Genomic DNA, 12,660 nt, shown 5'->3' with positions numbered 1-12,660 from the left:
TTTGAGACAGGGTCAGCCAGGCACGGTGGCTCACACCTGTAATCCCAGCACTTTGTGAGGCCGAGGCAGGCGGATCACGAGGTCAGGAGATCAAGACCATGCTGGCTAACACGGTGAAACCCCGTCTCTACTAAAAATACAAAAAAAATAGCTGGGCGTGGTGGCGGGCCCCTGTAGTCCCAGCTACTCAGGAGGCTGAGGCAGAAGAATGGCGTGAACCCAGGAGGCGGAGCTTGCAGTGAGCTGAGACTGTACCACTGCACTCCGACCTGGGCGACAGAGCAAGACTCTGTCTCAAAAAAAAAAGAAAAGAGACAGGGTCTCGTTCTGTCTCCTAGGGCTAGAGTGCAGCAGAATGATCACGGCTCACTGTAGCCTTGACCTCCCAAGCCCATTGCCCTCCTGCCTTGGCCTCCCAAGTAGTTGAGACTATAGGCACACATCACCATGCCCCCAGCTAATTTTTTTTTTAATAGATGGGGTCTTGCTTTGTTGCCCAAGATGGTCTTAAACTCCTGGGCTCAAGCAGTCCTCCTGCCTCGGCCCCCAAAGTGCTGAGATTATAGGTGTAAGCTACTGTACCCAGCCCCAAAGTATACATTGACAGCTTTCTCTGTTCTGGCCTGTAATGCCACATTGTGGATGGCCATTCCCAGCTTTAAAACCCATGCTAAGCTGAGCGTGTCTGGCATAACTTACTATACTTTATACAAGGGCTTCTCTGTACTCAGTGTTTATAATCTGAGTAGGCTTGGTGGCTCAGGAAAGCAAAAGCCATCATAACATAAAGTAATCGCGAAACAGCCAAGCCCTGGATCACTGCCCACCACTCATACAGCCCTCCCTCTGCTTAACTGGCCTCCCCGTGCCTGTGTTTTTGCCAATCGGTGTCCTCCTGACAGCTGACTGTTACATACACAGCTGCTTTCAGGGAAGATGATGCTGGTAAATTGCTCAAATCAGACACAAAGCCACAAATACAGATCTGGCAGAGGCAGACCAGTGAACAAGAGACAAAGAGAAAACCCATATGAATGACGACTTAGCAGGGGTTTCAAAAGAGAATGATCTAGCCAGGCACAGTGGAGTGTGCCTGTAGTCCCAACTACTTGGGAAGCTGAGGTGAGAGGATCGCTTGAGCCTAGGAGTTCGAGGCTGCAGTCAGCTATGACTGTACTCCAGACTGCGCAACACAGCGGGACCTCATTTCTAAAATTTAATTTTTTAAAAATAAAATTTTTTTTTTTTTAAGATGGTGTCTCACTCTGTCACCCAGGCTGGAGTGTGGCGATCTCAGCTCACTGCAACCTCTGCCTCCCGGGTTCAAGCGATTCTCCTGCCTCAGCCTCCTGAGTAGCCGGGATTACAGGTGCCCACCACCACGCCTAGCTAATTTTTGTATTTTTAATAGAGACAGGGTTTCACCATGTTGGTCAAGCTGGTCTTGAACTCCTGACCTCGTGATCTGCCCACCTCTGCCTCCCAAAGTGCTGGGATTCCAGGCATGAGCCACCACACCCGGCCAAAAATAAATTTTTAAAAAAAGAGAGAGAATGATTTGATACCTTCAAAGATTATTTGGAAAACACCCTCTTTATGATTGCTACAAAAGTCAAATGTGAAGGGAAAGATACTGTTTCATGTTGCCTGACAATTTCATCGGAAAAGTTAAACTTCTCCCAATTCAATAACAAGAAATGGCATATAGCTATAATTATATAATCAAGGATTAGCACACACCTGCAATTACAACCTCAATGTTGGTTTTATCTTTTGATCTCAATTTTGTTTAATTTACGGTTTTTGTTGCTTTTTTCTTTTTTTTTTTTTTTTTTAGATAGCATCCCACTCAAAACCTTCTAAATTGTGGTCCACCTTAAGCAAGTTTTCTTTCTGTAGATTTTTTCTGGTACCAATTATCCTTAGATAAAAAAATGACCCTGTATTACAAAAGCAATCATATTTTTTGGTTAAAAATACACAATACAGTATAATGTTAAATATGCTTTTGTAAACTATGCACAGCTCCACCTGCTCAGATAGGCCCTATTTATCCCTTCCCCACTCGCCCCCACTTGAGAATTACTGATTAGGAGAGAACATTCCACCCGTGTGCAACTGACGCAATTGGCCAGGTACGGTGGCTCACACCTGTAATCCCAGCACTTCGGGAGGCTGAGGTGGGTGAATCACATGAAGCCAGTATTAGAGACCAGCCTGGCCAACATAGCGAAACTCTGTCTCTACTAAAAATACAAAAATTAGCCAGGGGTGATGGCGGGTGCCTGTAATCCCAGCTACTCAGGAGGCTGAGGCAGAAGACTTGCTTGAACTTGGGAGGCAGAGGGCAGAGTGAGCCAAGATCAGACCACTACACTCCAGCCTGGGTCATGGAGCGCGACACTGTCCCTCAAAAAAAAAAAAAAAAAAAAAAAAAAAAACACCAGTAAGTCAGGCAAATACACGTGCAAGGCTCACAGGGAACAAGTGAGCCAGCAGAGGCTGCTGGCGGGGGCAGGCCCTGCCTACCTGAGCATCTGCTTTTTGTGATTCTCCACTTCCTGGAGTAGAAGTTGTTTCTCTGACTCTTTGTCTTGCTCTTTAGCCAACTGCTCCAGGTCCTTTGAGGAAAAATAACTCCATGTTAAAATGATTTCAAAAGTCAACATGAAAACAGAAGAGCATTTCTATTTCTGCCAAGGGCATACAATAGCACTTGAAGCACCCTTTTAAAACAGAACACCTCAGAATGCTAGGTAACATATAACACACATCCTTTTAAATCCATAGCTAAGTCTCCAAGAAAGTAAGGAAAACCCCTATGGCCCAAAAGTGAGAAGGGAACAACAGCTGGAACAGTCAGCCTGGGAGTATGCACGGCTACCCTGGCGTCAGAGCTGGTGCTCCTGTCACCAAGGGCAGGCCCGAAACGAAAAGAAAAACAATGACGAAATACAAGCACACTGATCCCACACTTAGATATGATTAAAATATCAAACTGCTGTTCATTTCCAGATACTCACAATTTCTGTGCCTATTTCATTAAAGACGAGTAATAGGCAGTTTGAGCACTTGAAGGTTTGAGAGCTCATGTAGGGACAGAAAAATGAAGCCTTGGGCCATCTGAGGCTGAGGATGGGAAGATGAACTGAGATCACCACAAATCCAAAACCCACGAAAGGTTATAGACACAGGAAAATAGTCTAGAAAAATGTGCATCTACCAGCACAGAGTGAAAACATGGATGCCTGACTTTTTTTGGTATGAGTTCCAAATAGAGGGGTTAAAAAATATCTCCCCTGAGAATTTATAACCAACCAGGGAGCTGCTCCTCCCACTGATCTAGGGTTCAATTTATCTTCCCTGAGTGGTTCGTGAAACTCCATGAAGAGAAATTAACAAAAAAAGTGTTCTCGGTTGGGCATGGTGGCTCACGCCTGTAATCCCAGCAATTTGGGAGGCTAAGGTGGGCAGATCATGAGGTCAGGAGATTGAGACCATCCTGGCTCACACGGTGGAACCCCATCTCAACTAAAAAAACAAAAAATTAGCCGGGCGTGGTGGTGGGCACCTGTAGTCCCAGCTACTCGGGAGGCTGAGGCAGGAGAATGGCATGAATCCCAGAGGCGGAGCTTGCAGTGAGCTGAGACTGCGCCACTGCACTCCAGCCTGGGCAACAGATAGAGACTCCATCTCAAAAAAAAAAAAAAAGTGTTCTCAGACTTGTGATCATCCCAGGAGACCTGGCGGGAAGCTAATGCAAAAGCCTCTGTAGAGACTTGGCCTCGACTCAGCTACACAAAGTCCCTCAGATAAGGTCTGCTGAAGATGAGTGCTCACAGTCCAAAATAACCAAGCACCAAGGAAATAACCTACCATAAGAGAGGGTCAGCAGACATACCCAAAAGTATTAAACCCCAAGAACTTCAGATAAGAGAACCATCAGAGGGACTATAATTAAAGATAGCATTACACCATTCACATTTTTTGGTTTACAAATTAAAACAGGTTCTAGCTTCAATCATGCGATTGATCTGAAATATCAATGTATTTGCTCAATTATACTAATTTACTTATTTATGTATCAATTTGCACATGCTGGTTTGGAACAAGTTTGTGTATCCACCATTTCAATAGCTCAGAGATGACTTTCAATTTATGCCCCCAAATATTGCTGAGGTAGAGAGTAAAAGAAATAATCAACTGTGACTTGGAAAAGTTTTGCAAATGTCATCAATTATTTTCATAATTATTTGTTTAAAATCTGTATTTCCTATTAGAATGTAAATTATACAGGCCGGGTGTGGTGGCTCATGCCTATAAACCCAGCACTTTGGGAGGCCGAGGCGGGTGGATCAGGAGGTCAGGAGATTGAGACCATCCTGGCTAACACAGTGAAACCCCGTCTCCACTAAAAATACAAAGAGAAATTAGCCAGGCGTGGTGGCGGGCGCCTATAGTCCCAGCTACTCGGGAGGCTAAGGCAGAAGAATGGCGTGAACCCAGGAGGCGGAGATTGCAGTGAGCCGAGATCATGCCACTGCACTCCAGCCTGGGCAACAGAACGAGACTCCATCTCAAAAAAAAAAAAAAAAAGAATGTAAATTTTATGAATAAGCAGAGCTTTATCTCGCATTATTCACTACATATATTCCTTGTGCCCAGCACATACTGGGCACTGAGTCACTGAATGGAAGAATGAATGCATAGGAAAAAGGGAGAGATTAAAAAGGGGGAGAAATGTACAATTTACTCATGAAAGATTGCCTGGAAGTTCTGTCAAAGAGAACCAGTGATAGTTCGGGAGAAAGGAATGGCGGGGTCGAGTAGTTCTCAAATTCCAGTTTGAGAGCTATACGTACAAAGACAAACACACAGATACTTATACACAGTCAATGCCCAAGACTTACCATGCGCCAAACACACAATTTTGAGGATATGAGGCCAGTTCTCTGGTATCACACAATCTTGTTTGAAACACACAAAAAAGACATTCAAATAAAAGCTAAAAATAGCAAACAAACAGGAATCTTGTATTTATTTCCAGGTATAAAAAGAGTATGTAAATACTTAAGAAATGCAGATTAAAACTGGGATGGGGTTATTCATTTACTGGCCATGTGCTTATTAGGTCCCTACTAGGTGCCATCATAAATATGTAAATGTAAACATATTCGTGAGGTCATTTTAATTAGTGAAGGAAATAAACACTGGGTGAGCACCCAGATATTTAAAAAGAACATAAAAATACTCATACTGAAGGTAACAGGAATAGTTGGAGAGTTGAAGTCATGCTGAGTTGAAGAAAAGTCTGTCAAGGAATAAGTTAGCTTAAAAAAAAAGTGGAAGCAGTTCAAATGAATGCCCTTTGATAGAGAACTGACTAAAAAAAAAAAAAAATGACAGCTATTTAGAAAAGAATGAGAGGCCAGGAACGGTGACTCACGCCTGTAATCCCAGCACTTTGGGAGGCCACGGTGGGCAACTGCTCAAGTCCAGGAGTCCAAGTCCAGCCTGAGCAACATGGCAAAACCCTATCTCTATAAAAAATACACAAATTAGCTGAGGCGGGTGGGGGGGGTGTGGCGCGCAGCTGCAGTCCCAGCTATTTGGGGGACTGAGGCAGGAGGAAAATCGCTTGAGCCTGGGAAGTCAAGGCTGTGGTGAGCTGAGATTGTACCACTGCACTCTGGACTGGGTGACAGCCCAAGACCCTGTCTCAAAAAAAAAAAGAAAAGAAAAAGAAAAATGAGGACAGTCTCTAATTACTGAAATGGAAAGATTTCCAATGTGCGTATAATAAAATTATACTTAATGGCCAGGCGCGGTGGCTCACACCTGTAATCCCAGAACTTTGGGAGGCTGAGGCGGGCAGATCACAAGGTCAGGAGATCGAGACCAGCTTGGCTAACACAGTGAAACCCCATCTCTACTAAAAATCTGAAAAATTAGCCAGGCGTGGTAGCATGCACCTGTAATCCCAGTTACTCAGGAAGCTGAGGCAGGAGAATGGCATGAATCTGGGAGGTGGAGCTTGCAGTGACCCGAGATCGCACCACTGCACTCTAGCCTGGGCGACAGAGTGAGACTCCATCTCCAAAAAAAAAAAAAAGAAAAGAAATTAAAAAAAAGAAATTTATCTTTTTAAATATTTGAGTAGAGAAACTCTGGAGTGATATATAAGTAACAAAAGTGACTACCTGTTTGGAAGAGGGGAACAGAAAACAAAACTGGGGCATAACTGAGACTTTTCACTGAATGTTGATATTTACAGATACAGACACATATATAAAACATGTAAAAGGAACATCAAAAATAAAAAATTAAGATGATTATATCAGTACTGAAGATGGAGGCAGGAAGAGGTCAGCTAGGTATGGTGATGCTGCTGAAATTCTATAATTAACTCCAATAGCAAAAATTGCACATTTTCAAAATTGCTCTTGAAAATCTCTTAGGTAGGCAATACACAGGACACAGACATACTGTTTCTCAGAGGTCCACTTGGCCAGCTTTTCTACCTGCTTTAGAACAGACTGTCTACCTCTGTTAAGCAAAAACAGAGTTGCTGGTGGGCTTTAGGGGCCATGTTATATGAAAAGCACAATTTTTTTTTTTTTTTTTTTTTTGAGACAGGGTCTTGCTCTGTCACCCAGGCTGGAGTGCAGTGGCACAATCTCGGCTCAGTGCAACCTCCAACTCCCAGGTTCAAGCAATTCTCACGCCTCAGCCACCTAAACAGCTGGGACTACAGGCACGGGTCACCATGCCCAGCTAATTTTTGTATTTTCAGCAGAGACGGAGGTTCATCATGTTGACTAGGTTGGTCTTGAACTCCTGGCCTCAAGTGATCCACTTGTCTTGGTCTCCCAAAGTGCTGGGATTACAGAAGTGAGCCACTGTGCTGGCCAAAGAAGCACAAGTCTTTAGACCTGATATAGTCTGAATATTTGTCCCTGCCCAAATCTCATGCTGAATGGTAACCCCCAATGTTGGAGGTAGGGCCTGGTGGGAGGTGTCTGGATCATGGGGATGGATCCCTCATCAATGGCATAAGCCATCCCCTTAGTGATAAGTGAGCTCTCACTCAATCTCTCTCTCTCTTGCTCCTGCTTTTGTCATGTGACATGCCTGCTCCCTCTTTGCCTTCTGCCATGACCAGAAGCTTCTTGAAGCTTCCCCAGAAGCAGATGCTGCTATGCTTCCCCTACAGCCCACAGAACCATAAGTCAGCTTAACTCATTTTTTAAAATAAATTACCAGCCTCAGGTATTTCTTTATAGCAATGCAAGAAAGACCCAATACAAAACCCCAATACCACAAGACCAGGTGCCACAAGATCTATCCAGGGATGGTGATATGGTTTGGCTGTGTCCCCACCCAAATCTCATCTTGAATTGTAACTCTTACAATTCCCACGTCATGGGAGGAAACTGGTGGGAGGTGACTGAATCAGAGGTGGGTCTTTCCTGCACTATTCTCATGATAGTGAATGAGTCTCATGAGATCTGATGGTTTTAAAAACAGGCGTTTCCCTGCACAAGCTCTCTCTTTGCCTGCCGCCATCCATGTAAGACGTGACTTGCTCCTCTTTGCCTTCTGCCATGATCGTGAGGCCTCCCAAGCCATGTGAGAAGTCCATTAAACTTCTTTTTCTTCCCAGTCTCAGGTATGTCTTTATCAGCAGCATGAAAATAGACTAATACAGATGGGCAGATCCATGACACCCACCTCACCATCACTGAAGGCACAGCAGTGGAAACATCTCCACTATTCAAACTGCTACTTCTAAGAGACCTCCAGAAGTCTAGAGGAGCAAGCAAGTTTCCACACTCAGAGTACCTCCTGACACTCCTGGGTCCCATTAGGACAGAGTAAGTGCTAGTTCTCTGCCAACCCAACATTAGGTCCTGTGGCGATGGTGAGAACACTCCCAGGAGAAAACTCAGGAAACTCCGGGATAAAAAGGGAGAACCTAAGACATCAGACTGAAATTACTAGAAACCCTCAGGAAATAAAGAAGGAAGAGGAAACCAAGAAACCAGAAAAACCATCAGAATAGTAATCAACACTTGGAGTGACCAGGAGATCCAGAGTTTCTTAAAAGAATGCAATTATCTCAAATTTAAAGAATTGAGGAAGAAGAATCATGAACAATATAAAGCAACTGCCCAGTGTTTCAAGTAGAGGGGCATGAAGAGGAGCTGGCAGGAATGTCTCCAGATAATGACAAGTTTGCAGGACTTTACTGGACTACTAGAGGCCAAGGAGCCAACCCTGTTCCTGTCCTCATGGAGAGGGCCTACACAGGATTCCAGGATACAGATGGACGACATCTTTTTAGGTGTGCAGACACAGTCATCCTTCCAACTCCTGAGTTCCAGCTCTAGGCCTGTGCCATTCCTGTTCACTTTTTGAGGGGCTGCTGTGGGCCCCTCTACCTATGAGCTGCATGCAGGATCCTTGGATGCCCAGATGGGAGCCTTGAAACATGAGCCCTCCATAGTCAGCTCTATACCTGTTTCCTGGCTTTTTCTCAGCAGCCCCTAGACCCACAAAACAGTGGTCTTCGTTGTCTGATTCTGATCTAGATCCTGAACTTGGAAACAATTAGAACCCAAATCCCAACTGTGTCTGAAGGCAACACAATAGTCTGGGCTTATGCCTGTAATCCCAGCACTTTCAGAGGCTGAGGCAGGAAGATTGCCTGAGCCCAGGAGCTTAAGACTAGCCCAAGCAACATAGTGAGACTCCATCTCTATTTAAAAAAAAAAAAAAAAAATTGGTTTGTTTTTGAGACAGTCTTGCTCTGTCACCCAGGCTAGAGTGCAGAGGCATGATCTCAGCTCACTTCAACCTCTGCCTCCTGGGTTCAAGTGATTCTCCTGCCTCAGCCTCCCAAGTAGCTGGGATTACAGGTGCACACCACCATGCCCAGCTAATTTTTGCATTTTTAGTAGAGATAGGGTTTTGCCATGTTGGCCAGGCTGTTCTCAAACTACTGGCCTCATTTTCATTTTTAAAAATGAAAGCAGGCCGGGCGCGGTGGCTCAAGCCTGTAATCCCAGCACTTTGGGAGGCCGAGACAGGCGGATCACGAGGTCATAAGATCAAGACCATCCTGGCTAACACGGTGAAACCCCGTCTCTACTAAAAAATACAAAAAACTAGCCAGGCGAGGTGGCGGGTGCCTGTAGTCCCAGCTACTCGGGAGGCTGAGGCAGGAGAATGGCGTGAACCTGGGAGGCAGAGCTTGCAGTGAGCTGAGATCCGGCCACTGCACTCCAGCCTGGGCGACAGAGCGAGACTCCCTCTCAAAAAAAATGAAAGCAGCAGAATAATATGACCTACACAGTGGTGCACAACCCTTTGCCCAGCCCAGTGTAATAAGAATAAAATGTGAAATAAATAAAACAAACAAACCAAACTGCTACTTGTCACCCTCTAGTGTTTTTTGAGACAGCACATATACCATAGTTGAATTCAGGCATATTGAATGTGTACATGATGTGACTGGTGACTACTGAAATAAGGAAGATGCTGAGCAAAGTAACAGCACTAAAAAAAAAAAAAAAAAAAAAAAACCAGGAGTGTGATGGATTGAGGTAGTGAATGAATGAATAGGGTAGAAAGAATGGTAGAGAAGAGAAAGTATTTGAAGTGGCCCCAGGGTTTCAAACATTCCAAGGATAATGGTGTTCCTGCCATGGAACAATGGTGTTCCAGCTGTTGACACAGCTGGCAGTGTTCTGCACGCTAAAGTTTCTCGTTTTTACCTGGACAGCAGGTTAGTACAGAGTCACCCTCACTGTCTAAGTGTTGACTGCTCCTATCAGCTGGTGTTTGAAGAACCCAGACGGCTCTCAAGCAGAGGATATACCCAGGACTGAGCCCCCTTCATTGATAGATACTCAGCATCTCAGTTCTGAGAATACCCACCTGTATTCTGTGACGCAACTGTTGAAATTTCTCTTTTACTTTAGTGTTCAGTTCAGTAAGAGCACTTAAGGGTCCTGAACAATCACGGATATCCTAGGAGACATTGAACAGATGAAAGGCCTTTCTCAAGGCAAGGAAATGAAATGACACCATCCATACAGTGAGAGAGTTAGTTTAGACCAACTAATATTAATGTACTGATACTGACTATAATTCATCCTGATCTTTGCTGTTTACCTCTGCAACACAAGCAAAAACATTATCATTGGCATTTTTCTCATTCCTCTTTAGATTAATGTTGAATTAATATAAAAGCCTAGAAAGAAACACAACTGTTTTGACCTAATTTCTAGTGCCTAAATTTTAACAAAACATTACCTGGCCAGTATGAAAAAGCTTAAAACAGCTTATATGCCCAACAAGAATGGACATGCGAAAGTTATACTATAACTTTAGAACCTTAGATCCTTCCAACTTGTAAGATCAGGATGTTTAAAGATCTGGCCTCATATGATGAGATTAACTTTTTCAGTGTGATTTTACAAACTGTCAGTGATAAGTTAGAGTGTTTATATAAACATGTTTAAGGGTAGATTTAGAATCTGTTGCTGGACATTCAGAATTACTGGTGCCAGTTTTCAGAGCAGGCTCTGGAGACAGACCATGTGGATTCGAATCCTGGCTGTAGCAATTTATTAGCTGTGTAAAGTTACCTGGAAAGTTATTTAAATTCTCTGTGTCTCAGTTTCCTCATCACAACCCTACTTACCTCAGAGAACATCATAGATTATGTATGTATGTAAAGCACTTAGCAGAGCTGCTGGAACACGGTAAGGGTGTAATACATCCAGCTATAATCAATCTTTCACATCAGCAATCACAAGAACCCAAATGTTAGAAAGAGTACAGAAGGGTGCCTGAGCAATTTAGATTATGTGAAAATGTAATTTCATTTGTATGAAACCTAAGTTTATTTTTCTATAACTGGCCCAGAAGTTTTGTAATGTATACATCAGAGAAGTGAAGTTCAAGAAGTTTTAAATATCTGCATCAAATTTCACTTTTTCTCTGGTTATTAATTTAATCACACTTCTTTGCACCGTATTTGTTTATTCTGCATCTAATTTGGTTTATTCTGCATCTGGTTTATCTGGGGAGCCCTACTTTCTTGCACTTTTTGCCACACCTTGTTACAAACTCTGAGTCTACATCTAATGTTTAGTGACTTTGTTGAAAATGATTTGCTTTAAAAACCAAGGTTTAGGCCAGGCGCAGTGGCTCACGCCTGTAATCCCAGCACTTTGGGAGGGTGAGGGGAGCAAATCACGAGGTCAGGAGATCAAGACCATCCTGGCTAACACGGCGAAACCCCGTCTCTACTAAACAAAATACAAAAATGAGCTGGGCGTGGTGGCGGGCGCCTGTAGTCCCAGCTATACGGGAGGCTGAGGCAGGAGAATGCCATGAAACCAGGAGGCGGAGCTTGCAGTGAGTAGATCGTGCCACTGTGCTCCAGCCCGGGCGACAGAGCGAGACTCCGTCTCAAAAACAAACAAAAACAAAAAACAAAACAAAACAAAAAAAGTTTAAAACTCTTGGTTTCTTTTTGCTAAACTCATGGAACCGTGTCTACATTCCTAATTCCTGTCTACGTCAACTCGTTTATTTTACCTCTACCCTTAAATGGCTTAAGGCGAAAACACCTCATTTCCTCTCTGTTCAAACGGGGTAACACTCTTCAAGGTGTTATTCCTAGGTTGACTTTCCCAGTCCAGGTTCCAGTTTTGCCATTGACCCCGGCCTGCCTTCTAACCTAGGCCTTGGCGCCGTACTCGATTTCCTCAAGCATAAAATCACAACTACCGTCCAGGTTACATTCGTTTCACCTGGTGCCTCCCGAGCCAGGTGCCCTTGGATGCCAGGGGAGCTGGCCAGCAGGGGGCGGGGCTAGCTGCCTACTGGGCGCTACCAGAGGATGGGGAAGCAGCGTCAGAGGGCTGGGCCAAGCAGGGTGGCAGGTAGGTTATGAGGTGGTCAGGGGCGGGGCGACGACCAGGGCTGCAAGTGGAAGTGGCAAAGCCGAGCCTCGAAGCAGTAGCTGGGTCAGGGGCGGAGAACAGTTGGGTGCTCTGGAGATGGGCGATCCGGCGGCACCCGGAAAAAGGATCAAGGCCAGCAGTCACGGGGACACAACCAAACGGGGACGAGGGCGGGTAGCCGGCCATGGGGCGGAGCCAGTGGCCTGGGAAACCAAGTGGGGAAAGTTCGGGAGTGACACTACCGAGCTCACAGACCAGCAGAGCTTGGGTTAGGGCTGCTGGAGCCCGGCAGGGGTCCCGGGATCAGTACCTGAATAAGCGCCTTCACCTCCAGGTCAAATTTGACAATCTCTTGGTTACAGATCCGGACGTGGACATCTTGGGGAGCCGCCATGTTGGAGACGCCGGTTACGGGCCGCGGCAGGGCCCAAGTTCAAACGCGTTTTCGCACCGCCTTCTCTCCCTCCCCACCCAGTCTCGGGGCAGCGCCCCCTAGAGACCGGCGAAAATGGCAAGCTTGGGTCCCTGCGCAGAGTTGGGACTTTCCCTGACACGTGTAGGGAAATCAGCCTCTCCTCTTGGTATGGCCTTAATATCATGGAGAGGAAGAGAAGAGGGAATATCAATAATGCTTCACAGTGGTCTCTTTCCATCTTCCTTCTGTCAGGCATTCTAATGACTA

The 12,660-nt window shown here is 45.0% G+C and overlaps 1 protein-coding gene across 1 annotated transcript in view; it reads right to left on the bottom strand.

Annotated features, from left to right (window-relative positions):
• The window catches only part of BNIP1 (BCL2 interacting protein 1), a 21,457-nt gene extending 8,797 nt beyond the window's left edge, over nt 1-12,660 (bottom strand). Inside the window, exons 1-3 of the mRNA XM_017859282.1 lie at nt 12,289-12,660; nt 9,940-10,032; nt 2,530-2,621 (exon numbers count right to left, since the gene is read on the bottom strand). Of these exons, the coding sequence (XP_017714771.1) occupies nt 2,530-2,621; nt 9,940-10,032; nt 12,289-12,372 (269 nt within the window). The 5' untranslated portion in view covers nt 12,373-12,660. The remainder of the gene's footprint in view (nt 1-2,529; nt 2,622-9,939; nt 10,033-12,288) is intronic.

The sequence above is a fragment of the Rhinopithecus bieti genome, unplaced genomic scaffold (assembly GCF_001698545.2).
Source record: "Rhinopithecus bieti isolate Rb0 unplaced genomic scaffold, ASM169854v2 scaffold_49762, whole genome shotgun sequence".
Taxonomy (NCBI): Eukaryota; Metazoa; Chordata; class Mammalia; order Primates; family Cercopithecidae; genus Rhinopithecus; species Rhinopithecus bieti.
This window is presented reverse-complemented; position numbering and strand designations above follow the sequence as displayed.